This window comes from Arvicanthis niloticus, chromosome 11 (assembly GCF_011762505.2).
Source record: "Arvicanthis niloticus isolate mArvNil1 chromosome 11, mArvNil1.pat.X, whole genome shotgun sequence".
NCBI classification, from domain to species: Eukaryota; Metazoa; Chordata; class Mammalia; order Rodentia; family Muridae; genus Arvicanthis; species Arvicanthis niloticus.
Genome location: NC_047668.1, coordinates 31,843,440 through 31,869,269, shown reverse-complemented (window position 1 = coordinate 31,869,269; position 25,830 = coordinate 31,843,440). Strand labels below are relative to the sequence as shown.

The 25,830-nt window shown below is 38.7% G+C and overlaps 1 protein-coding gene across 17 annotated transcripts in view; it reads right to left on the bottom strand.

Annotated features, from left to right (window-relative positions):
* Positions 1-25,830, bottom strand: part of Hdac9 (histone deacetylase 9) — an 824,691-nt gene that overhangs the window by 561,534 nt on the left and 237,327 nt on the right. The window contains exon 3 of one of the 17 annotated variants that reach the window (XM_076941980.1): positions 20,317-20,395. The exons of the other annotated variants lie outside the window; for them this stretch is intronic. Coding sequence (XP_076798095.1) covers positions 20,317-20,323 — 7 coding nt within the window. The 5' untranslated portion in view covers positions 20,324-20,395. The remainder of the gene's footprint in view (positions 1-20,316; positions 20,396-25,830) is intronic. 17 annotated transcript variants of the gene reach the window in all.

Sequence of the window (25,830 nt, the reverse complement as noted above, 5' to 3'; positions counted from 1 at the left end):
AGCAAGCATAATAAATATATTTTAAGGGGAAAAACTAAATAGAACAAAATATAGCCTCCCTATGCTAAAACATCCACAGTGGAGTTTGTGGAGGGAAAATCATTCCCATGCCTTCATATCATTGGGCTGAAATCCATGCCTGGATTATTGCTGTAGAGCAGTGAGCAAGGTTTATTTAGGAAATTTCATGCCAAGCTTCTGAAGTATTCACCCTACCCCTTTCCACACATAATTCAATATAAACACTTTTCTTCTGACAGACATTTTAAAAGATCAAAGTGTAGAACAAAGGCAAAAAGTGACATGAAGCACAAGTTCAGGACCATTGAGATGAATGGATGGATTAGCCAGAAAATTCATGGTGACACCTCAGTCCTGCACAAGAGGTTCTGTTTATGTGATTACTGTTCCAATGCTTTGGAGATCCCAACCACGGAACAGCCACCCTCCTCTGTACCCCATCAGGAGGCCCTGTAATATTTCAACAAGTCCATATATCAATGCCAATCAGTGCAATTCACCTGACATCTCATTATCGGCTTTAAGCAACTGGATGTCATCTAGAGAGGAACAAATAGTTCATTGTGCACAACATCACAGACCAAATAGAACCCTTATGCAAAATGTGTCAAACAAAATCCAGAATACGGGTCAGCAAGGGCTAGATAAAAGTCAAAGAAAATAAACGGGGTGTTGTGGAATGCACCTCTTATGAGCACATGATCCAACTGCCGCACACTTATGATTTAAAGACACGTTACAAGCAGCCGTGCTCAGCTAAAAAAAACAATACAGTGCACTTGGGCTACAGAATCAGATTAGGAGTGAAGCTCTAATGACACAGACTGCTCTGATCTACGAGTATTAAAAAAAATGAGACTGTTTTAGGTTCATGAGCTGCAGTTCAGAATTTTCAGCAATTTCCAGCCACTCTCTAAATTAATGTTTTCAGCAGTGTCGTACACCATCATGTTGGTTTTAGAATATGGCAAAACATCAAAATCCTGGCCAACGGTATTCCTTTCACTGCGAGCTTGAAGGGATATGCAATTAATTATATTCTAGATTTATGGGATTCTAACAAGAACCACACTGACTGGTTTGCTAGTAACTACAAAAAGAAGGTAAACCACTCGGGACTGGAAGAAACTGTAGGGAAACTATAAGCACAACCTTTTGCAGGAATAAATTTATTTGTAATAACTTATACTTCAGTCTAATAAAAGTCATACCCCCCCCTTAGAGAATCGTTCTCCATTGACAAGTTATGTTTAGTAATAAAAATAAAAATTAACTGAAAAACTAAATCACTCTTTAAAAATCCTAAAAAAAAAGAAAGAAAAACCTTCTTGAATATGCTTTAAACATTTTTTTAAAAAACCCACTATTTCCTAATAGTTTTGTCTTAATAATTGGCAAAAATTCACCAAAGAATTCTTTCTGATTCTAGAAGGTTCCAAATTGCCTATGTGGAGCAGCAATTACCCTGCTGCAGTCTCACTTCCGATGGCACAGGGGAAGGCAGAGCATGCACTACCTCTTCCTGCTTCTGCAGGAACCACAAAACTCTTCCGGGAGTTGCTACATATCATTCTGTAAAGATGTTTACCATAGCCATGCTAGCTTCCCTGAGCTGACCGAACTCAAGATGATTCACATGTAATTAGAAACACCATGGAAGGAGTGAGTGTATAAGCAACAGGTAGACAGTGCACAGGAAAGCACTTTCTATGTCAGGACACTCACTTGCAAATATTCAAGAGAGAAGAAAAAATATAAAAAGGCAACTGGGGAGCAAGAAGCAGGTGGAAGGCACAGAGCAGAGACTCAGCCATGGGGGACAGAGTGCACTTGGCTCGTGGTATGTTATAAATACAATATTTAAAACACTGCTGTAAAAAGTAATGACACATGGGGTGTTGATCGCTTTTGTTGGGATTTACTAAAAGAGAACTTTCAAAGGGTAAAATGTGTTTATATCACAAGCAGTGAAATGTTCTACTGTCACAAAGGCAGAACATACTCTTTCAACGATGCTCGAGAAATTCAGGCTTTGATTGCACTTCTAATTTGGGAAGTCCGAAGGAGATACAATATGATCTAGCTATTCTGTATGGTCAACAAAAGATGGAAGAGGACTGTTAACGTTGAAATAAAAGGATGCTGGTGCCTAACAAGGAGGGAGGTGCTTTAAAAGCCCCAAGTGCCCCCACAGATAAATCCTGTGAAAGCACTTAGTCAGATAGTAGGTTTTCAAGGGATGACAAACGGCGTTAGCAGATTTTCAAACTAACAACAGATGGAGTAAAGGGGCAATTTATAATCACTGTGTCTGGATACCTGTGAGGATTTTTGTCAACAGCATATGCAAGTGTAAGGCAGCGCACTACACAGTAAGTTCATGAATCCCATAGCTCCTTCTCTGCTTGGGGATGCCACGGAAGAGGCACTTTGCTATGGTTATGCAAAATAATTTTGTCATCACTTTTGTGGCCCTGAATGAGTACCTGAAATCTAAACATGTTTATTCCGTTTCTCATTGGAATTAAGTGGCTGCTCAGGAAACTTGGGGGAAAGTAAGTCTGTATGTTATTACAGTGGAATAAAAGATATTAACCTGATGACTGTTCAATCACAAGTGAACTGGAAACTAAAATTTCCCCTAATAATAAAGCACTGTTTAATAAAACATTGTATTTTGTTTCATAAGTAGGAATTATATGTGAATGGCAAAGTTTTCATCTCTGGGACCTCCAGAGTCCAGACATGGTTGTCCAGCATAAGACAGTCTGACATATGGCATGAGAGATAATATAGATCACTGGTTAGTCACTGGCATGTGATTGATGGAACACAAAAAATTAAAAAAGATTCCCCAGCTTATGCTCTACACAAAGAAATCCCAGCTGAGCAAGAAGTGAAGAACGCTGGGCTTCTCCCATCTTAAAACAAAGAAGGCAATTTTCATGATCTTTCCCCAAGACACTAAGAACATTTAACTATCTAGAAAAATCAAATTTAAACTTGCAAAATTTAAAGTTTTCATCTATTAAAAAAGACAAAGAAATAGGAAATCATTTATACTGTGGAAAAAAAGATATTGATGATATAAAATTCAAAGGCTAACATCAGATATAACTCAGTAACTTCTGTAAGTGAAGGAATCCCCAGAGGAAACCAGACAGTACTAACCCTTCAAAAAAAAAAAAAAGGATTCTGAGAATAAACATATAAAAAGGAACCCAAACTCACACTGTGGGCGTGCAAATTAAGATGATAGGAACATTTTGTAGATGACTAAACACAAGAGATATGAGTGTGTAGGTGTTGAAGTAGATAAGGGCCAATGAAAGTTCACACACACTGCTGGCAGGGAGGTAAACTTGTTTCAACTTTTGAAAATAACTTGGAATCATCATATGGAAAATGTACACACCGTATGATTCCTAATTTCATTTCTAAAGTAGCCTAGAAAAAGCTAATTATGCTCAAAAGAGTACTGATCTTAATAGCAACTGACCTAATAGCAACAAGAGATATCAATATGCACAAGAGAAAACGTCACGAATAAATATGACTTACTGAAGTAATAAAATAGCAAAATGCAATAAATAAATAAATTCCATACAATGCTCTAATTGAATTTCGAAACAGGACAGTCAGGGAGAAAGCAGAAAAGGGTATGTTTTAATGAGCCTCCCAAACAAGCAAAAAAGCAAAACCAAAATTTTAAACACAACACCATAATTTCTAATATTACACATTATATATACAAATAAAAATGCATAAACTACTGTTTACAGGACTCGACTTTTTCTTACTACCCTTTATGCCTTTCACCTTTCAGTGAAATACATTTTTTAAAAATACAGTATCCTTCTCCTGAAAGATAGAGTTAGTAATCTGGGCCACATTGTTGCTTAATGTGGACACCACTGGGACTACATGAGGCCGTTCATTCTAGTGTGTGGCCCCTATGCAGTTTAGTCTCCTCAAGTGTGTTATGGCCTTAGCCTATCTAAGCATTTGACTTTGCTTCTAAGAAAGACATTCAGTGATAAATGTTATGAAATATGTACTTATAAAACTAGCCAACTTGGGGTTATTTCCGAATAACATGCTTAGTCCAAACCATTTTATGTGTATTCTCTACTAAATGAATGAAGTACATATTATGTAGACCTACTATGAGCATCATTTTAAACAAAAATAGAAGAGTGTTGAATTAAAACTGCAAGCTGACAATAGAAAATGATCCTGGTGAATGGCTATGACCCTTCTTTTTTAGTTGAGTTGTAACTCGGCAAGTAGAAAAATGGAAAGCTGCTTTCTACTGAGGACCTAAATACTTAGTCAAGACACCACGTGTCAGCATCATATGTCCTGGGATTGTTCTCCTTTAACATTTTTTTTTAAACATATATTTATTGAGTGTGTTTGTATGTACAAAGGTGAATATAACAGGGTGTGTGGAGGTCACGGGACATCTTGTGGGTTCTCTCCTTCCACCATGTAGGTTCTGGGGAAGGAACTAAGGTCATGTCATCTGACCAGCTCTATTCTTTTGTTTGTTTGCTTGTTTTCTCTCTTTCTTTTTCTTTTCATTTTTTGTATGTATACAGTTTTTTATTAATTATTTTATTTTATTTACATCCCAAATTTGCTCTCCTCCTTGAATTCACCACTTCATACCTCCTCCCTTTTGCCCCTAAGGGGGTGCTCCCCTCCAACCCCCAGCATCCTTCTTCTCTGGGGCATCGAGCCAAGAACTGACTGCCTTTTCTGTCCCCAGTGGGAGAGAATGTGCCTAGCTCTATAGAGACTTGATGCCAGCTCTATTCTTGAGATTCCTAAAAGACAAAGAGGAAAATAGTGCTTATAAAACTAATGCATCTCATCCACCCGAGTCAGGCTCTTTCAGAACTCAGCTCTGCGGTAGGAAGCCGCCCCACATGGGAGTCAAGTCACTCAAAAACAAACAAACAAACAAAAACAAAACAAAACAAAAAAACAAGGCAACAATAAAAATTCTGAATGCATGGTGACCAAAAATAAATTTGAAGTCACAAGAACCCAGAGGACTTTGGCACCCTTCTTCACTGATCACGACATGCCCATTTTGTATGGCACATGTCAGTTCCACACATGATGCTACTGAGGCACCCTGGCTCAGGTGTGAAATTACTGTACTCGAAAATGCAGTGTTTTTACTGTCCATACAAATGAATCGGCTCTTGGAGGATCATACTTGTTCAGTTATAGGAGACAAAGGCTTTTAACACTTCTCTACTGTGATTCCTCAGCATGTAAGGATCAAATTAGTGCAGTGAATTGTTCTATTTTGCCTGCTTTTAAAAACTGATGTTTGAGTTATTGACATTGATTTTCATTTTTAAAAAATCATTAAATCATAAAATTTGACCTGCGATTTTGACAAGATTTGTACCAGTTTCCAAGATGGTTCTAAAGATACCTCTGCTGTTTTGTATATTGATTTGTGTGAAGCCATGTCCTCAGCTCTGACTACAAATTGGGGTCACTGCAAACGTCCAATATTTAGTTCTTTGTGTAATATTATACCCACAAGAGCAGTGTGTAAATTTCCTGTAGCCCTTAATTAATTAACATATTATGCATAGTAAAGAACTGTTTTAAAATAAATTTCTTCCTGATTTATTTATATCAAAAAGTGTTTGATGTCATCTATTTTATATCCCTTTAAAAAGCCAGTGGGGTACAAAAATGTCTCAAGTGAAAGTGGTCCTAAGTGGTAAGGGTTAAATAAGCCCTGCATTGACTATATCCATGTGAATCTCTTATCAGCTAAGGCAGCTTTGATTAAGTGTAACTGAGCAACTAGACTCATGAAGAGCAGGCACAAGGATTAACTGGTTACTTTGAGGCAGAATCTTCTATTGAAATGAATTCTAGGTCTTCTATATCAAGCTGATTGTTATGACCTTGATTGCCAAAGTGCTGACTGTGTTTTCCCACTGCTTACCTCTCAAGTAGGCAGGATGCTTTGAAGTTAGGGACAGGCTGTACATGTGATGAAATGTCCACTTCTGTGAGTGACCATGTAAAGGACTTGTGAGTTTTGAAATGAAATTCACAATGACCCTACAAAGTGGCACACCTCTACTATCAAGTTTGCCCAGCCTTCTCACATCAAGTGAAACAAGGGGAGCTAACCCAATCAGGAAGAAGCCAGGACTATGGTGGGGGTGGAGCACTTGGCCCATTGTGGACCAACCCTAACAAGTGACTCCTGGTTATTTGAGCATTGTTCTTTTGTTTTGTTAATGGAAAAGAAAAAAGAAAAAAAAAAACACTCAAAACAACATGAAAGGGAGCGAAAACGACCAGTTTGTACCCCAGCCACTATGTATCATTTAGTACCCCAGCCACTATGTAACATTTATGTTGTCAGCATTTTAACTTTGTTCGGAGAAAGCTTTGGTTATTTCTAGGTTAAAGGTAAAGCTGTGATCGGCAGAAAGAGTTGGCTGTAACTTACCCAGTGACACAGCTAATAAGCAGCAGAACTTTGACTCGGCTCCCAAGGTCTGTATTCTTCCTATTAGCGCATAATTTCCAGAATATAAAATTGTTCAAACGCAGACATTATTTAAAGTTGCATTTAAAAAAATGGATTCGATTGGCATTCTTTCTCTGACAGCATAGCCTACATCACTAAGCTAAGTGTACTCAGACAGAATCAAATCATGTAGCAAAAATGACTGGCTACCAGTTCATGCTACTGTCAGTGTTTCGATTTCTACCCCGGGATTTTATACAATGACAACATATCCTTTTTCACCTTGGTTGATGAAGATGTGGGGCTTACACCACGATCCCTCCCTGTAGTCAGAAACTACATACGCACAGCTTCCTTATCTGTCAGTGGTTCTTAACCTGTGGGTTGTGACCATCAGAAAAATCTATTTCCAATGGTCTTAAGAACTGAGACACTGCTCAGAAGTATAATCACATTTATGAAGTAGCAATGAAAATAATTTTATTTTTGAAGGGTCACCACAATGTGAGGAACTGTATTAAAAAGTCATAGGATTAGGGAGATTGAGAATCACTGGCTTAGACCATGTAGACCTAAGAATCCCTCTTAATGTAATATTCTATGTAGCAACAGTTAAATTGACTAGACACATAATCTGTTTTATTTACCACTCAGGTCTTATAGTTCTTGCCTTAGTAGTTATAAACCTATGAAAACACTAATTTCCAACAAAGATCCAAGTTGCTTGCCCCCTGAAAGTAGCCCTGAAACCCAGAAGGCCTCTTATTAGCATGCATTTGCCATCCCTGGCTACAATCTCCCTCTTTGCATCTGTCTAAGAAGATGTGTTCTAAAACTTGCCAGATCCCATGATTTTTGGAGACCTCTCTGTCCCACCTCTTAGCTCTTAATACCTCATACTTAATACCTCGTGTTTTGTACTGTGACCCTTATACTGTCTTTGTGAAATGTCATCTATCTTCTTCCACCTCCACCTCCCCACCCCACCCTAGCTTATCAGTTTCTTCAAAGACTCACCAATCCCTGTTTTCTCTCTTCTGTCTACCACTTGTTTGATCCTGCCCTCCACTTAGGATCGATCTGAAGACTCACTTGGTCTCAATCTAAGTTTTCTACCTGTTCCTCTGATGATCTCGGGCTTTCTCAGGCTTGAGTGTGAATCTTGTTCAAATGAGGATTTAGATTCCTTGGGTGTTTCTGGGTGTGGGCTCAGGAATGGCTTAGAGGCAGGCATGCTAACCAAAGGCCACACCAGGGACAGCAAGGCTCCAGCTCTCTCTTTCATTTCTCTAACAGCTCATCCTGGTTTCCTCCATTTTCTTCCCTCCTTGATTTCTCCTCCTTCTTTGCTTTTCATTTCCTTTCCTTTTTTAGAAATGATCTTAATAAACAGTCCAGGCTGGCCTGTAACTCTCAATACCCCTGCCTCAGCCTGTCTATTGATGACATTATAGACCAGTGGCAACCACATCCCAGCTGTTCTATTTTCTAATTTCCCTTTTTTTCTTTCTTCTTACTGATGTTGCTTTTGTAACTATTTGTTTAAAGTTTCTGATAACAAGACAAGTAGTAGTATTATTTTAATCATCTATCACATGCTATTTACTCATATTACCTTACTTAAGCTTAACTGGACATCATTAAGAATTCAATGGTTCTATTATTAACAAAGGAGGGAGGCAGAAGTGAGTAGGTGGGTGGGGGAGCACACTCATAGAAGCAGGGGGAGGAGGGAGGGGATAGGGAGTTTCTGGAGAGGAAATCGGGAAAGAGGATAACAATTGAAACAAATAAATAAAATATCCAATAAAAAATAATTTAAAAAAGCACAGCTAGCTTACAGCAGAAACTCCACCCAAGAAGTTTAACTAGGCAGCTTAGTACCTTGATCTCAACCTTGCATTTTGAAAAGAAATAAACAGACATGTAGTGAAGACAGAAAAAGAATGCATAAAGAGGGGTCATAGGGTACTGCTGGTAATTTAACATAAAATGTGGATCAGCAAGAGATTACTATCATAAAACAATTCGATTTAGCCATCTAGCCAAAATAAAATTGTTGAACATGAAGATGTTTGAAAAAAAGTTATAGTTTAAAAAATATATTCAAGCCACTTCACCACATAAAGCCAACTGGGGAACTAAGTCAGTGGGCCAGCTGGTAGGACATAATGCCTTTTGCATGAAACTATCAACGTCAGATTCTCAAGACCAGTGCTTTACAACCTGGAGGTTTACACCCCTATCAAAGGGGTCACCTAAGACCACTGCAAAACACAGATATTTATACTATGATTCATAATAGTAACAAAAATTACAGCTATGAAGCAGCAATAAAAATAATTTTATACTTGGAGGTCACCACAACATGCTGAATGTGTATTAAAGGGCCACAGCATTAGGAAGGTTGAGAACCACTGCACTAGACAGACATCAAGCACACACAACAAGAGACGGCACCTGTGAATGCCGTCTTCTAGCTACAGCTATACTTTCCTCGCTGCCGAATCTATTAGTCTTCTTTAATTACTCCTTGGAACACGGCACTTTTGATGGGCAAATTAGAACCAGAAAATGTCTCCATTTTGTAAATAGGAAGCAGATGGAGTGACTTAGTGGTTCTTGTGAGCCAGTAACACCATTTCAAAATGCAGCCTAAGTCAAAAATCACTCATTTATCAGCATTCAGGGTCCCCAGTCAGGGTCCCCAGTGAAAACCCTGGGGCTGGGGGCGGGGATGTTCCTTTTAAGAAAATGAGCTACCATTTATCTACTTGTTCTTCTTTTCTTTTTTCTTTTCTTCCTTCCTTCCTTTTTTGAGTAATTTATATTAAATTCTACAAAATGTGTGAAATTGTGCCAGTTTTTCTTGTATAATTAAATTTCTTTTAAAACACAAAATTACTCAGAAATCTTGCCCATTAATACAATCGGCTCCAGAGGTACATGAAATCAGAGTTTAGAAAATTACAAAAGATATGTGCTTCATTTGACATTAAGAAAAAAATGAAAGAAAAAATTATATAAAAACCTTCTGCAGAGTAAATAAAGGCCTGAATTAGTGGCTTTTGGAAAACTGCCTTATTAAAACCTATCTTTCCTTAGAAGAGATAAATTAAATTAATTATAATTAATGGTTGTAATTACTTTCATAATGTGCTTCTCTTGTCATAAACATTCTTTAATCAATTCAAAACACAAACTTGCTTATTAGCTAGTTCATTGCTTTAATGAGCTTTTATCAGCACGTGTCTGAAAGTACCTCTGGGTACTTGAGCCAATCAGGGATACATTTTTGTTTTCCTCCTATGAATTCAACACTTTGGATAATTTTTAGGCATAGATTTTTTTTACTACAAGAAAGATACAAACTAAATGCAATAATTTGTATTTTCTGACCTGGAATAAACCGGCTGGAACATTTACTTTTCCTGACATCAAAAATAAGATTCAGAAGAAATTCTGGCTAAAAGTTAAATTCAGCGGGAAGCAATTCAGCATGGCAAATGAAATTTAAAATATCCTGCAGGATAACTCGATACCCCATGTGAAATGGTACTGACAATAGAAACGGAATCATTTTCACATCAATTTCTGCTCATGTTTGTTGGGGGGGGGGAATAACAGCATTTATACTCATAATGTCATAGTGTATATCTGTATAATCAAGTATGAATTGATTTTTCAAAAAAAAAGTCCTCCAACTTATCCCAAATTTAAATGCCTCTCATGATTTTTGATGATCAGGTTACTAAGAGGCTATTTTCCCAAGATATCAAGATTGGCACTTTCTTTTAAATCAAGGTTGTTTCACATTTATACTTTTAAGATACATCATTTTCCTCTGAGGCATGCAGAAAAAGTAGGCTTACAGCAAGCACATGGTGGTAACAATGGGCTCCCTCCGTTTCTACAACCCTGCGGTGAGACTGGAAAAGCATGTCTGAAACATGCTAAATGCTGAGACTCCATGGGGTCAAGGATAAAATGCTACAACATTTGCAGCCTAACAGCTCATTTTCCTCTCCCACAAACAATTCAGATTCAGTGGGGAGAACTATGGCTCACAGGAGATTTGGAGAATGTGGGGGCTCCCTCAGTACCTTCCCCAGCCAGGGCAGCTCCTTAGGAGCTGCAAAAGCACTAAGTTAGCCTGAGCCAGTGACCTGTGCTGAGTCAGCACTTGTCCTTGAACCAAGACATTCCAGAAGGGTGGGGAGCTGGCAAGGAAAGAAGGGAAGGGATAAGAAGACCGTAAGGGATGAAGCAGCTCATACCCTGACTGCTGGTCTCTAGAGTATAGCAGAACTAAACTGGCTTTCTGCCAAAGTGTTCCTCTTGCTCTCCCTGCAGTAAAGGAAACAGTGCATTAAAGAGTTTTGTCCAATATGAACAAGTAGGGAAATCACACATTTGGAATAGCATTGCTGTATGAATTAAAGTCAAAGCCTTTCTTTAAAAAAAGTAAAATTAACCATTTCAGCAGGAAGGAGCTGGTCATGAAATCACGTGCGTACTGAGTCCGTGTTCCTAACATAGGAGAAATGAACGATTCTTTTGGTTTTTCTGCTGAAATAAACTGAATATAATTACGTACCAAATATAAGAGTGTGAACGTTTAAGCTAAAATTGAATATAAAAGTTTGAAGTTCTTCCTGATGGGAGAAGGGAGTGAGCCTACTCAAACAGAACCCAGCATGCATGAGAGATCTTTGAGAGACACAGTTCTGATCAGGGTTGTGAGTAGGTAAATAGCATCACCTGTAAACCCAGTTTAAGAAAGGGATAAATCTGTTTTAGAAACTTTGGTATATTCTGTAAATTGCACGATAGAAAAAAAAAAGTGAGAAGCATGGGAACCAAGAACCAGGGAGTATGTCAAGGAGATCTTACAAACTAAAACATTAGGTTTACCAGGGAAAACATGATTTTCTTATAGGAAACACACTATTTTAGAATGAGCTTTACAAGACCCAATTCAACTGCCACCTTTCTAGTGCAAAAGTCAATCTGCCAATGAAGAATTCTGGGTAAAGTGGGCTGGAGAGTTGTCTCAGTGGTTAAAGCCCTTCCCATACAAGCACTGAACAGGAATTTGTATCCCCAGAATATAAATAAAATGTCAAGTCATCTTACAAGAAAGGATAGATACCCAGAGCAAGCTGACCAGCACAGCTACCTGTATCAGTGGGCTCTAGGTTTGCTTGAGAGACCCTGCCTCAATGAGTAAGCAGCTGATGATGGCTTCAGAGACCTGTCTTGGGCTACCACGTGTGTGTACATGCAAATACACGTGTCCACATAAAGCCAAACATATGCACACAGACACATATGGATACTTGCCATGAAAATGGAACAAACAAACAGAAGAATGGGAGCAAAGGCATGATCTGCCATGATTGTACATAAGCAAGCCTCATTAAATTACCCCTGCCCTTGAGCAGTAAGCACAGCTACAGAATGATGTAAAAATGGAAAGCTCACCATTATATATTCATTGGAATTAGTGCTAAACTGTCATGGGAACTGAAGACGGTGAGAGAGAAGGAAGAAATTAACCTTTGAGGAAAGGATATAAAGACCTTCCAAAGGAAGACAACATTAATTAGACCTTGCAAGATATAAAGAATTTTATATTAAAGTGTCAGTAAAGGGAAATTGATTTACTTCTTTAATTTACTTTTTTTCCATTATAAATGGGGAACCTTTTGGAACCTTTTAACTAAAGAGATATTTTAGGAAGTGTGAGGGAAGAGTCAAGTAAGAATAACAGACGAGTGTTTAATGTGTGTTTTCTATAGCATGGAAAGTAAAAAAGAAAGCTTTAAAACACTAGCAATGAAGACAACCTTGGAACTGATGGAATGTAAGTCTTCAGAACATGTAAGTAAGGAAGACAGAGGCTGAAAAAGTCCACTTAGGATAAAGAATCATGAGTTTCCTTTCAAAATATTGAATATTCACGGAAACATAGAAATATAGGTAGAATAGGAGTTCAGAAAAATTTAACCTCCAAGCTGGAATTACAACGAAGCCTAAACAAACAAAAGGACTCTCTTAAAATAATCTAATAAAAACGAGAGGACTGTAAGTAAGTAAGCAACCGAAAGAACTCTGTCAAAATGACTACAGTGTCCAGATGCTAAGGGGGTGGGAGGAGCCCTGTCCAAAAGATCCTCACCAGAAGGAAGGAAATCAGTGACCCCCTTGGTCTACCACTGAAGACATAGAACAGGACAGAGGAATTCATCGGAGACCCTTGGTTCACCCTGCAGAAGGAGCAGGTGCTGGGTGCAAGCTCACAATGAGCGTCATTCTACTGCTCTACACTTTCCTGTGATTTTGAAAAGTTTCACAAGTTTTAGAAAACACAAAGGACAGCTGAAGAAACGCAAGTGCTTAAACAAAGATAAGAAAGTACTACTCTGCTTGGGGGCAGTCTAGCTTGGGACAAAAGTTATTGGTTCATCCTCCAGTTCTCCTCACTGCTCCAAGTAGAAAAGTCACTAACCATACAGTCGCGAAATCATGATGGACAGTGGTACATCAGCACTGTAGTTTCTTAGTTGTGATGCTTGGGAAAATCAATCACAAACTTCCTTGACATGAATTTTATAGATATTATTTATTTCCTCTAATCTTCATACTATTCTTAAAGCATGGTGTTAGATCTCAATTTCTCTGTTCTTGAGGAACAGTGAATGCGCACGTGTGTGTGTGTGTGTGTGTGTGTGTGTGTGTGTGTGTGTGTGTATACACACTCAAGTTACAGCTGACAAATGTCTAGACAGGTCTGCTGGTTCTACAGCAGGGGTTCTTTGCTTCTAATTGATAAGCAGTGGGAATAGCTAGGTATACAGGGAGACACACTGAAGCCCATGCTAGCTTCCTGAGCATGTCTTTGACATCCCAAAAGAAGTAACTTCAACACCTCTTATTCCATGTATGAGCTTCAGGGGTTGAGACAGATGGGGTTGAAAACAATTGTCACTCATTGCCCATCAAGGGGCACCCTTCCCCAAGCAGATTTAAATTCAAGGTCTTCGGCTTTACAAATGCAAAGGTGTTCTACTGCAAGCAAATCCAAAGTATTCTGAAGTGACTGCAGGAGAAATAGTACACAGATGCCTTCACTGGTTCACATCTTCGATGGCAACAAAGAAGGGTTCACTCTTGCTCTGTTAGTAGCCAGGAAGGCAACACGCATGCCTCTACCAGTTCCTGGTCATGATGACAAAGATCTGTGCATCAGACATTAAATCTATTGGGCAGCCTCATCCATCTTGCTACACTTCTCCTTTATTTACTTTGACCTCTAGGTATTGCTACAAACAGCTAACAGGCCACCCCTGTGATCTTGTAGTAAGAAAGGACTGAACTCTACCTTTTAGTCCTGTTGCCTGGAAATAAGGTAATCTGACTGCAATCACATAGTATACATACTTCTTAAGGAAGAGTGATGCTTTGTGTGGTGGGACCTGAACCTTCCCTCGGGAACTTTAAGAATAGGTGGTCTGCTTTTCCTGGTAGAACTGAAGCCTCTCTTTCTCATTCTTTAAAATTCTACTTTTTATTCTCTGTGTTGACACTAAATATGTTACCCTGAAGAATAATCTAGCTGGGCAACTTTCTCTAGAACCTTCCTAAGTTTTTGTATCTCTCTCAAACCTAACACTACCCAGCATTTCAATTCCTAAGAGATTAGTTTTCTATTATTTAAGCCATTCGGTTTATAGTATTCTGGTATGACAAACAAAAAGAAATATGATGTGTAATTAAGAACGTTTATTACATAAAGGTTTTATGTTGCAAATTTTTCATAGTGATAAATTTGTGATTTTCCCCTATGTCTGATAATCTCTCTTTTTTGTTAACTGAGTAATAATATATGTACAGAAGGGAAAAATGTATATGCTGAAATCTAATCTCAAAGCAATGGCTTTAGGAGATGGTGACCTTTGGAAGATGCTGAGGCCATGAATGTGAAGCTCCAGTGAGTGTAATTAGCATCCCCCTCAGAGACCCTGGTGAAGCAGATATCTCCTCCCATCGATAAGTGTGAGAACAGAGGAATAGTTTATGATCCATAAAGCCCAAACCAGTGAGTTCCCTGGTACTTCAATCTTGGTGGTTCCAGCCTCTGGAAGTATAAGGAAGGTAAGATTAATGTTGTTTTATACTTTTAAAAAATGTACTCAACTCTTCTCTAGAATAATGGCAATCTTATATGTGTAAATATCACATATATATAATTATATACATATTATATTTACAAAAATGTATTACAAATAAGTAAATGTGATTCTAATATCCAATATCATGTATCCATAGAATTGGTTCCTTCTGTGGGATTCTTCTAATAGTGGATTGTGGCTGAAAGGTAAGCCTAATAAGTATTTTTTGTATTAAAAAAAAAGAAAAAAGAAAGAAAAAAAGAATAAATGAATCAATGAATGAATGAAAGAAAAATTCTTACAGTTCTTCAAGGCCTTCATGTCTGAAGATTCACATGTTGTAAAGCCGTCTGGCCCCTTTATTGTTCTGGGCAGATTATAGTACTCACAAAGTAATTTTATAAACTTTTACAATTTCAGGGACGTTTATTACAGTTTCTCCAGATATCCCTTATGTACAGACATATTCAAATGCTTTAACTAGCTACTGTCTTGACATAAGTACCAAGCTTACCTAAAAAGAAAATAAAGTTGTGGATGTCCCATAAAAATAACCCCACTTCTGCACGCAGAGGGGGCAAACAGGATTCTCAGAGCTTGACTATGAGAGTGAATAAGAGCAGCTAGCGAGAGGGAGGTGAGGACCACGCCCTGTGTGTCTCTCAGTGAAGCTCCTCACGGAACAGGGCCTCTGGGTAGAATCCAGTAATTAGGGGCAGGTGCTCCTAAGGAAGCTGGGTGCTCAGATATCTGCAAGTTAGGGCTTCTGCTTCAGATACAATAATGTTCCTTCCTGGTAAAATACCCATGCTGCTCTCTAGAGGCTGCAGGGAAGAATGACACAATGTGGGAAGGAAAGCAAGCTAAGGTAAGGCTGGTCCTCAATGCATTTTTGATTTACCTTACATGTTTAGTGCTATACTGAAATGTAAGTAAATACTTAGGAGGGATTTCTGAACTTGATGCCAGCAATAACTGTCTGGAAATACAGTAACAGATCTTTCCTAGTTATTTTATGTGCACTTTAAAAAGTTTATTGATATATGCTTATAAATTTAGCCAGTTAAAATATTTAATTAAGTTAACTTAATTAAATATTATATTTAAACCAGATTGTGTAAATGTCACCACAATCCACATTTAAAACATTTCAAATATTTCAGTAAAATCTCTCCTGCCTAATCCCTATTTCAACCTCAGGCCCTGAAAAATCACAAACCCGTTTTGTACCTGATTAGATATGATTAATATTTCACGTTTAAATACAACAGCTTGGAAACAAAGAAATCAAAACAGCACCATGAAGATGTGTTTTTCTTCAAAGTGTCTTTCTTTTTAAAAGTGATCAATATAACTAAATGAGATTTAGCTCCCTTCCTGACCCAAGCTTCTGGGGGATATTCCTGCAAACACAGTTCCCTAGGGTCTGATACATTTTAACTTTCTTAAGATTCAGGGCAGATATTGTATCTGAAGCCAGTGTCTCTGAGAAAAATCTGCAACATTCCACAGCAAACTAAAGCTTCACTTGTTAACAAGTGTGAAGAATTCATGGTAGGTACTCTAAATAGGACCTCTAGATCACCCCTCCAAAACAAAGAGAATATTGCCCAAGGTGATAGGAAGAAGGAAAAAAGTCAAAGGACAGCGAGATATGCCACAAAAATGGAAATCCCCTGGACATGACATAGTCATTGCATTCATGATTTCACTGTTATCTAGGCCATCTGCACAAGTCATGCACAAGACTGGGCTTACCCACATTTCACCCATGATGGGGTGGTAGTCCAGGAGACTACTGTGCTATCTCCTTATTCAGGAAGAAGGAATTCTTTTCTTCAGTGTTGTAGCAGCCTATACAATGTCCTTGCTCCAGTAAATAACCTTCCTCCCACCTTTCTTACACTTAGTAAGAAACTCTAATTAAACACAGTGAACCACACACCAAAATAACGAACCCAAGTGTTGAGTGGGACCTTGTTGGGGAAAGGGGTTTTAGGGTAAGAGGGAGAGAGACGAGAGGAGAGAGAAGAGTGTGGGATGAGAGTGACGAAATTTAGTTATATAAAAGGAAGAAGCTGCCACTCAATGAAAACTTTAAAAGGAGCCATGGTTTCATTATTAACCTTCATCGGGAAGGATGAAAAAATCTCCTTTTTAAAACTAAAACTAGATTCTTCTCTTGTACCAAAGATCCCAAACACAGTTTCCTCTCCCTCCACTTCTCCAACATCCTCACCATCTCCCTTCTTCTAAGATATACTCTGTTTCCTCATCAGAAAAGAGCAGGCCTCCAAGAGATGACAGCCAGGCAGGACAAAACAAGATACAATAAGACAAGGCAGAAACCCTCATACTGAGGCTGGGCAAGGCAAGCCAGTAGGAGGAAAAGAGTCCCAAGAGCAGGCAAAAGGGAGATAGATACACCTGCTCCCACTGTTAGGAGTTCCACAAAACCACCAAGCTAACAGCCATATATATATATATATATATATATATATATATATATATATATATATATATATATATATCTCCTCCATCCAAGGGATCTGGTGCAGACTCGTGCATTTTTTACCTAATCTCTACCTTGAATTGGTCACGATAATTTGAGTCCGAGAGATATTGCCTAGACGTAGACATTCTACTGGAAACTGAGATCTCCCAAGAACCCAGATTCTTGTGAGATTAACTGCAAAGCTTACAAGTTCTCTGCTGGGGTTGGGCAATGGCTATGGAACATGTTGTTACTCTGGGCAGTTTCACTGCACCACAGCTGACTTCCTCATGAAGGAGATACGCCATGTGTGAGAGTGGTGGGGGCCACCCTCGGATCACAGTCCACTGTGGCAAGTCTGTGACCCATGTGATCTGAGAGTTGTTTTTCCAAAGACAAGTACCATTGTTTCTGTCTGAGAACACAGACTAGACCAGAGATTATTTTTATCAATTTATTTATTTATTTATTTATTTATTTATTTATTTATTTATTTTTTTGTATCATGTACTCCTCGAGTCTCTGGGGCCATGTGAGATCCAGTTTGTTTCCAAACATAAGGACCAAGGCACAAAGATTCCCAGTGCTGGTTTCAAAAAAAAAAAAAAGAAGGCTGCATCAGGGATTTTGTTCCATGGATATGCTGAGCTCTGTGGCTATGTCTGATGCCTTAAGAACATTGTCAGGGGAGCAGCAAACAGCCTCTCAAGAGGTCTAACTATAGGTAACAGATAAAAGCTAGATTCTGAAATCACAGCAAGGCGGAGGTGCAGCCAGTTAGAATCTGGATTAAAAGAATAAAGCAAATCAAGCTAAACAAGAAAGTAAAAATAGCACACGCTTTAATGGTTTGACTTTCAGGTCTCTTTTTTTTAAAACTTTAAAGCATTATTAATTTGGGAACAGTGTGTATCTTTGTGAATCAAAACCATTGTAATTAACATAACTAGGTTCGCTGGTTCACCTCCAACAAACAACAAGGAAAGGCCCAGATCCGTACAGTAATGGCACCTAACACTCCTCCTCTCTTTCAAGCATCATGGAGCAGTCTTATAAACACCAACTTGGTATTAATTTAAACCAAATATTAAAACCAAAATTTTTTCCTAGGTGGTAAAGCTTGTCTGCATATTTTCATTATTACAAAATGGATGCCTTTAGTCCATAAAATACAAGGGCATAGCAAGGTCACGATGAAGTGGCGAAGGCGATAAATAAGAAACGAGAGCCCGCATGACTTTTTCGCCAGGAAGTAAATGAGTACACACAGTACATTGATTACTGCTGAATTAAAATGGATTTTCTATTTCAATAATCCATCTAAACTCTTTTATAGCAAAATTTTAAAGTATTTTCTTTACAGTTTTTTTTTTTTTATCATCTTAAAACACAACCAAGGCTTTGCCATGTGCAAATGTGAAATTTAATTTAAAGGCCAAAGCCATTCTTGATTTAGCATGTGCATCTAACATCAGAAGGGCAAGAATGCAAAGTGAGCCGATATTTGGAATTGGAAGATAACACACACTCACACACACACAGACACACACACACACAGAGACACACAGAGACACACACACACATACACACACACACAAACACACACACAGACACACACAGACACACACAGACACACACACACACACACACACAGATACACACACACACAGACACACACACAGACACACACACAGACACACACACAGACACACACACACAGACACACACACACACACACACACACAGGAACAAAATGCCTGCGGCACTGTGCTTGATTCTAAAAGCATGCCCTGTGCACCATGCTGGGTGGTGGAAAACAAAGGCCTGAGTTCGCAGGTGCCTGCCCCTTTCCCACCAAGCACAAAGGCACAAGGTTTTCCTGAGGAAGACAAGGGTTTTAGAACTCTCTAACCTGTGTGTGTTGATCATGTAGTAGCGCTGGCCTGTCCTTGTCTTATGTGTCTCGTTTACATGCTCTTGATACCCCAGATGCATCAGATAATGTCATCAATTTCCCTCAACTACCTCATAAAGCGTCCATTTGCTCTTAGGGAGTAAGAAGCCTGTGGTAACAGCTTCAGGATCACTCTGCAGCAGGAATGGGTGTTAACTTCATCCTCAGGGGCACAGGTGACGGAAAAAGGTCATTTACTTAACATTCTTTAATTCCTTAAGGTATAATGAGACTATGTCATGATTTACAGGTGAAAAGCACATTTGTTTTGCTTACAAAAAAAATAGGACTTTCATACCTCTCATACCTCTGCTGCTGTGACACTCTGAGAGCTAAGAGATTTGAACCAACCCTTTATATGGTTGGCTGAAATCTCTCCGCCTGGGGGGTCTGGAAAACTAGGAAGCCTACTGTTGCTTTCCTCTTAAAACACCAATATGTTTCAGGGCTTACAATTGATAAAGTCATTTTTTGTAGGATGGCATTAAGGAAACTAAACTTTATGTGTTTATACTGTCACATATATGGCTAATTAAGCATCATTCCTTCAGTTTGATTGCATAAAGGCTTGGATTTGTAATACAATAGCATGTGCAGGTTAGGAAGGTTATGAAAGAAACTTTAAATGTTATGAGAAATCCGGTAACTATCAGGGTATTTGCTCATAAATCTGAGATATTTCTCAAAGCATTTTCCTGATCTGTTAAGATGGAGGGAAATATATTGTTGGCTACAAGGGTGACCAGATGCTACAAAACCCTGGATAGGCTGCCCCTCAAGTTTTCTACAACATGCAGATGGGTCTTTCTGAGGAAGACAGATACCAAAACATGGATTGTGAGGTTGAAATTTCAAAGGAATTTCAAATTGAAGCAGGGAAAAACCTATCTTCCAGCTTTGCCAGGCAGCTACACAAATGCACTTCCTGAGCAGTGTTCTGAAGTCCACCTTCCCAACCCAGCACATCAAGCCTTGCAATGAGAACCTTGACTTTGACCATCATGTTGTCTTTTGAATATTTAAGGCAGGGGGCGACTCACATCTTACAAAGCCAAGAATCTTTAAAATGAATTTCTGGGAGGTTAGAGGTAGCAGCTGCTCCAACAATTGTAGTACTACACTGCCCTCCAGAGGGGACTGCTTGGCAAATACTCACAATCCATGAATGACAGGGGGACCAGGGGACTGTGTGGCAATAGTCTTCACTTTGATTCTGGTACTTCCTTCTCATGCATCTTAAAAGAAAGAAAGAAAAAAAAAAACAGGTCTATAAATCCGTGGCAGCCCCACTGTTCTGAGCACATAGCACCTTGTCGTAGGTCTTCTGTCTTATGTCATCTCGAAAAGTTATATTTGCTGCAGCTTTCACTAAGTGATAAATATTAATTATTTTTGTCAGAAGCCTTGTTTATTCATGCATATTTTACAACGAAATCACACTAAACACATAGCCAAAGGCAACCTTTCCGAGCTGAGACTCCTCACAGTTGACTTGCGGGTACACAATGGATAGCTAAAGACAGAATATTTTACTGTCTAATTATGTTGTCACCACCTAGCTGCAATTTGAAGGGTGCCCACAGCTATTGTGAGAAAAACATAACTTATCTTGAACCTTCCTCTTCTCCCATGATCGAACTCATTCCTACTCTGTCCTGCATGCCATCTCAAACAAGCGATGGTTTTTATGGCTTGTGAATTCCTGGTTACTCAGTATCAGTTCCAAACTGAAGGAAGTTAAGACAGAGCTGATGATTTCTCAGCTTTGCGCCCCCCCCCCCCCCCCGCCCCGTGGGACTGACTGACTTAACTCGTGAATAAAGTGCCTTTGCTTGGAAATGTTAAATGTTGACAAATATATATGTAAGACTTCGCGAACATTAACTCAATTATCACATCCATGAGAGTGATACTGTCACCACCACCTGCCTTTGGTGCCAATGAGTCACAAACAGGTTAATTCAGGATCACAGAACTGGGATGTGATGGAGCCAAGATCCAAATTGAGTTTGGCTTCAGAGTCTTACTTCTTGGCTTTTTTTTTTTTTTTTGACATTAACTTAATAGGCTAACAAATAGGTCGATACCCTGACTACCAAACTATAAAGATCTTTAATAGGATTTTAAATGAAGTTAATATTTAGATTATGTCTCTATAGTCTATAACACACAAAATTATTAGAATTTCCATGGACCTTGAAAATGCTGTAAATTGGAATAAACTACAAAATATTTTGTGATAATTAGAAAATATATACTCTCATTAAATTTTAGGAGAAGACAGCAAAACATAAAAACAACAAAATTGGTGGCTCCATAGTTAAGAGCAGTTGTTGCTACTTGAGAGGACCCAGGGTTTGTTTTCCAGTATCTACATGGTGGCTCAGTAACATCTGTAACTTCAGTACCACAGGATCTAGCACCCTCATCTGACCTCCATGGGCACGAGGCATCATAGAGTACATACACACATAGTCAAAACATTCATATGCATAATACAAAAATAAGTAAACTTTGCACATGCAGTTAAAACATTCATGTACATAAAAACTACCAAAATATTAACATCCTTCTTAAGATCAAAAAGATAAATTGTATAAACATATAAGCCATAGACTTGTCCCTTTAATATAAAGGAACTAATTAAATATCAAGGAACTTACATGTTACATATACATGGACCCATCCATTTTAGTAAGTAATTGTTAGGACGTATCTGTCGGCAACGGAAGGAAAAAGACAATGCCACTGGTGACTTCCAATGGAACCACAGAGGTAACATTATAAACAGTTACATAAAAGCCATGGATTCCAAAATACATTTCAGGCTATACTGAGAAAAATAATGTTCTTGCATCAAGCACTGGCTGGCCTGCTAGCCAGGTGGCTGGATTCAGAAACCAGAAGGCCCCTGGGAAGGCAGTTGTCGGTAACTACAAAGTTAATGTGGTCAATGCCCGGTGTCGTTATGGGGATTAAATGGGGGTCACACTCCACAGCAGCACCTGCACAACTATGACATAAGCCTCTAGCTGACATAAATCATACTCTCTCTGTTTTGAAAGCAAATAATAAAATAGTTGTTCCATGTCTCTTGACCGTTATTTCTGGGAAACTTGGATTTTTCCCTGTTTTGCTTTGGAATGCAACCCCCCTCAGTGGAACATAATCAAAATCCCCAATTTCAGAGCACATGCATAAAGAGCCATCTCCTTATCTCCAAACTGATTCTCAACTTAAACAACACTAACTTATTATGTTGCAAAGTAGCTTAACATGAGGCAGAAAGGCAGGAAGAGAAACAAGACATTCAAGAAAGACAGACACCAAAAGGAAAGCAAAAAGTTAATAAGAGATGGAGACCTGTATCTGCCCAGCTGAAGATAGAGAAAAAGCACTGAGCATTCCCATCAAGAGTTGCTAAAAGTTACTTAACTAAACTGTAGGAACATACTGCACAATTGGTTTCTGGAGTCATCTTTTCCATAGAATCCAATTACGCAAAATTGCACTTTCCCCAAGCCTGCTTCTCAAATCAGTTTTAACTTGATATAAGATTCAATGAAATGAAAAGACAAGGCAGAAATCACCCAGAAGTCACTGAATTAAAGATGTATTTTATAATTGCAGACATTTATAAATCCAATTTGCTGTAAGAGCAAAATGCAGAGTGGTAATATAATAGCAAGAGGGAAATCCATTGAATGAACATTACCCTGTGTATACACTATAGCTTCTACTCAAAGTAACAGTAGCCAGGCCTGCTAGGAAGGAAACATTTTATTTGCATTCTAAGATTCATTCTCACACACATGATGGTTCTGTAGTATCTTAGAGACGACCAAGGGAGCTGCACACAGTATTAATAATGAATGGCTGACTTATTAGAGAGAAAATGATATTTTTTTAAAAAACAATTTCTTTTATGGAGATGCAAAGATGGCTCAGTGGTTAAGGGCACTGGCTGTTCTTCCCAAGGACCTATGTTCAATTTCTAGCACTCACAAGGCAGCTCACAGCTGTCTGTAACTCCAGGATCGACACGCCAATGCACATAAAGTAAAAATAAATAAATAAATAAATAAATAAATAAATAATACAGTTTTATGACAAATATTCTATTTAGAGAAATTTTTTATCTTCTGCATAAAAATATCCCTGTTGGTACAAATGAAATATTTTTGAGTCAATAGTTTGGTCACAAAGATAGTTCATATAGACAATATTAGGAATTACCAGGAAATCACATGTAAAATTTTGATGCTGTAAACATTATAAGATTGCTAATATATAAACTATGCTATCTAATCAAGGCTTAATACTCAAGTATTTACTGCGTTCCAGCTATATGACTAGTAGTGGCCATACAGCAGAAAACATAAACACACCATTTTAAGAATGTATGTTAAAACAATGGAAACAAGAAAAATTTAAAAACTCATAGCTGATGCTACTGATCACTGCAATAGAGAACAAAATCAGTGAGGGACAGGGACCATTCTGTGCACATAAGCCATGAGCCAGGAAGGGCAGCACTGTGTACATGAACAACCAAATCAATACTGAGTACATAAGACACAGAAATAAACAAGGGCCAGTAACAATATTGTGCACAAATACCATGAGCTGGAAAAGACAGGACTTTGCACATGGACAAATAAACCAGCAAGGTGAAGTATACTGTGCACACGGGCACATAAAGCAGCAAGAAGCAGGGGCAGTACTGTGCATAGACCAGAAAAAAGCAAGGGACACAGGCAGTTAGTGCTATTACGTGGACCATGAGCCAACAAATGCATATGGACATATAAATTAGCAAGGGTCAGTATTGTTCACATGGACATAAAACCCATCAAGGGCATTACTGTGCACATGGACACATAAATCAGCAAGGGGTAGGGACAGTACTGTACATATAGACCACAAACCAGTAGGAGCGATACTGTGTATTTGGACATATAAACCAGCAAGGGGCAGTGTTGTGCACATGGACACATAAAGCAGCAAGGGTCAGTATTAGGTATATGGATGCAAAAACCAGAAAGGGGCAGGCAGCGCTGTGCATATGGACACATAAATGCACAAGGGTCAGTATTAGGTACATGAACAGAAATACCTGCAAAAGGAGTGCCGGGCACAAGGAAACATAAACCAGCAAGGGGAAATGCTGTGCACATGGACAAATAAACCTGCAGCAGCACCTGTACTATACACATAGATATGTAAACCAGCAAGGGGTGGGGACAACATTGTGCAAAAGACCATGGGCTAGGAAGGGGCAATACTGTGCACATGGATACACAATCCAACAAGGGCAGTGTTGTGTACATGGAAACATAAACCATCAAGACTCAACACTATGAACAGAAGATATAAACAACCAAGGAGTAGTGCAGAATACATTTAGACATAAAAATCAAGGATCAGTACTGTGCACACGGACACATAAGCCACCAAGGGGCAGTGTTGTGCACATGTACACACATACATACACACACACACACACACACACACACACACACACACACACACCAAAACAGCTATGTACACAGACCATAAGCCACTATAGGAATTATCTTCTTAGATGCAACAGAACAGAAAGAGAAGGCTGTGAATTACTAATTTTAAAAACCAGCTTTGTGTAGATTAGTGGTCCTCAACCTGTAGGTTGCAACCCTGCTGAGGGTCAAACAATTTTTTGACAGGATCTGCATATCAGAAATCCTACCTAGTATATAGTTACATGATGATTCATAACTAGCAAAATTAGAGTTATAAAGTAACAATAAACATAATTCGATGGTTGGGAGTCACCACAACATGAGGAATTTATGAAAGGGTCACAGCCTTGGAAAGGTTGGGAAAGGTTGCTTTAGACCCAGGCTTATTTGAACAGAATAAGAATAAGCACAATTCACATGGAAGCCGTTGTTCTTCCTTCCCTTTTCCATTACAGTGAGTTCGTGTGGATGTCTATGGAAGGATGCTTAAAGACTGACCATCCCTGTGTAGTCTTATAAAGTGACCCCTTCCTAAGCATCCTCAAAAAGTCATGCTCAGATTTTCAGAGTATCAGAGCATTTTAATATTTTATTGCCTAACAGCCCAGCAAACAGTGTGACCAATGAATGCTCTTTTTCCTTCTCTTTCTGGGAAGAGAGAGGAAACTGTCTTCATTTGGAAACTTTTTAATATGCTTCTAAAATACTCTCAGCTGTATATTCTGGCAATGACTGGGTAGAGCAAAGACTTTGTAGTGCTGTTAACCGGGACTGGCCTGGGTGGCATTGCACTAACATGGTGAGTTCCTCTGCTAAGTTTGCACTATAAAGAAGTAGTATCAAGCATTTAGTCAGCGTGATACAGAGAACAAATAAGAGCTGTGGGTTTTGTTTGCTGGTTGGTTGGTTTTGGTTTTTAACACTCCTGCCCATGGTATGATGTTAAAAAGAAAATTGGCTTTTCTAAGAGGGTTCCTATTATGTTTGTCACATTACCCTGTCATGAATGCCCATCTAATAATTCAATATGTTATCATAACAAAGTAGTCAAAGCAAATTATAAAAAAGCTAGGAGTCCTGGAGGTCCCTAAGAGAGATCAGCCCTAGTTCCTGGGCCTAAAGGGAGTTAGCAGGATGGCTTTTGCAAGGAGCAAGTGTTGCAGGAAATA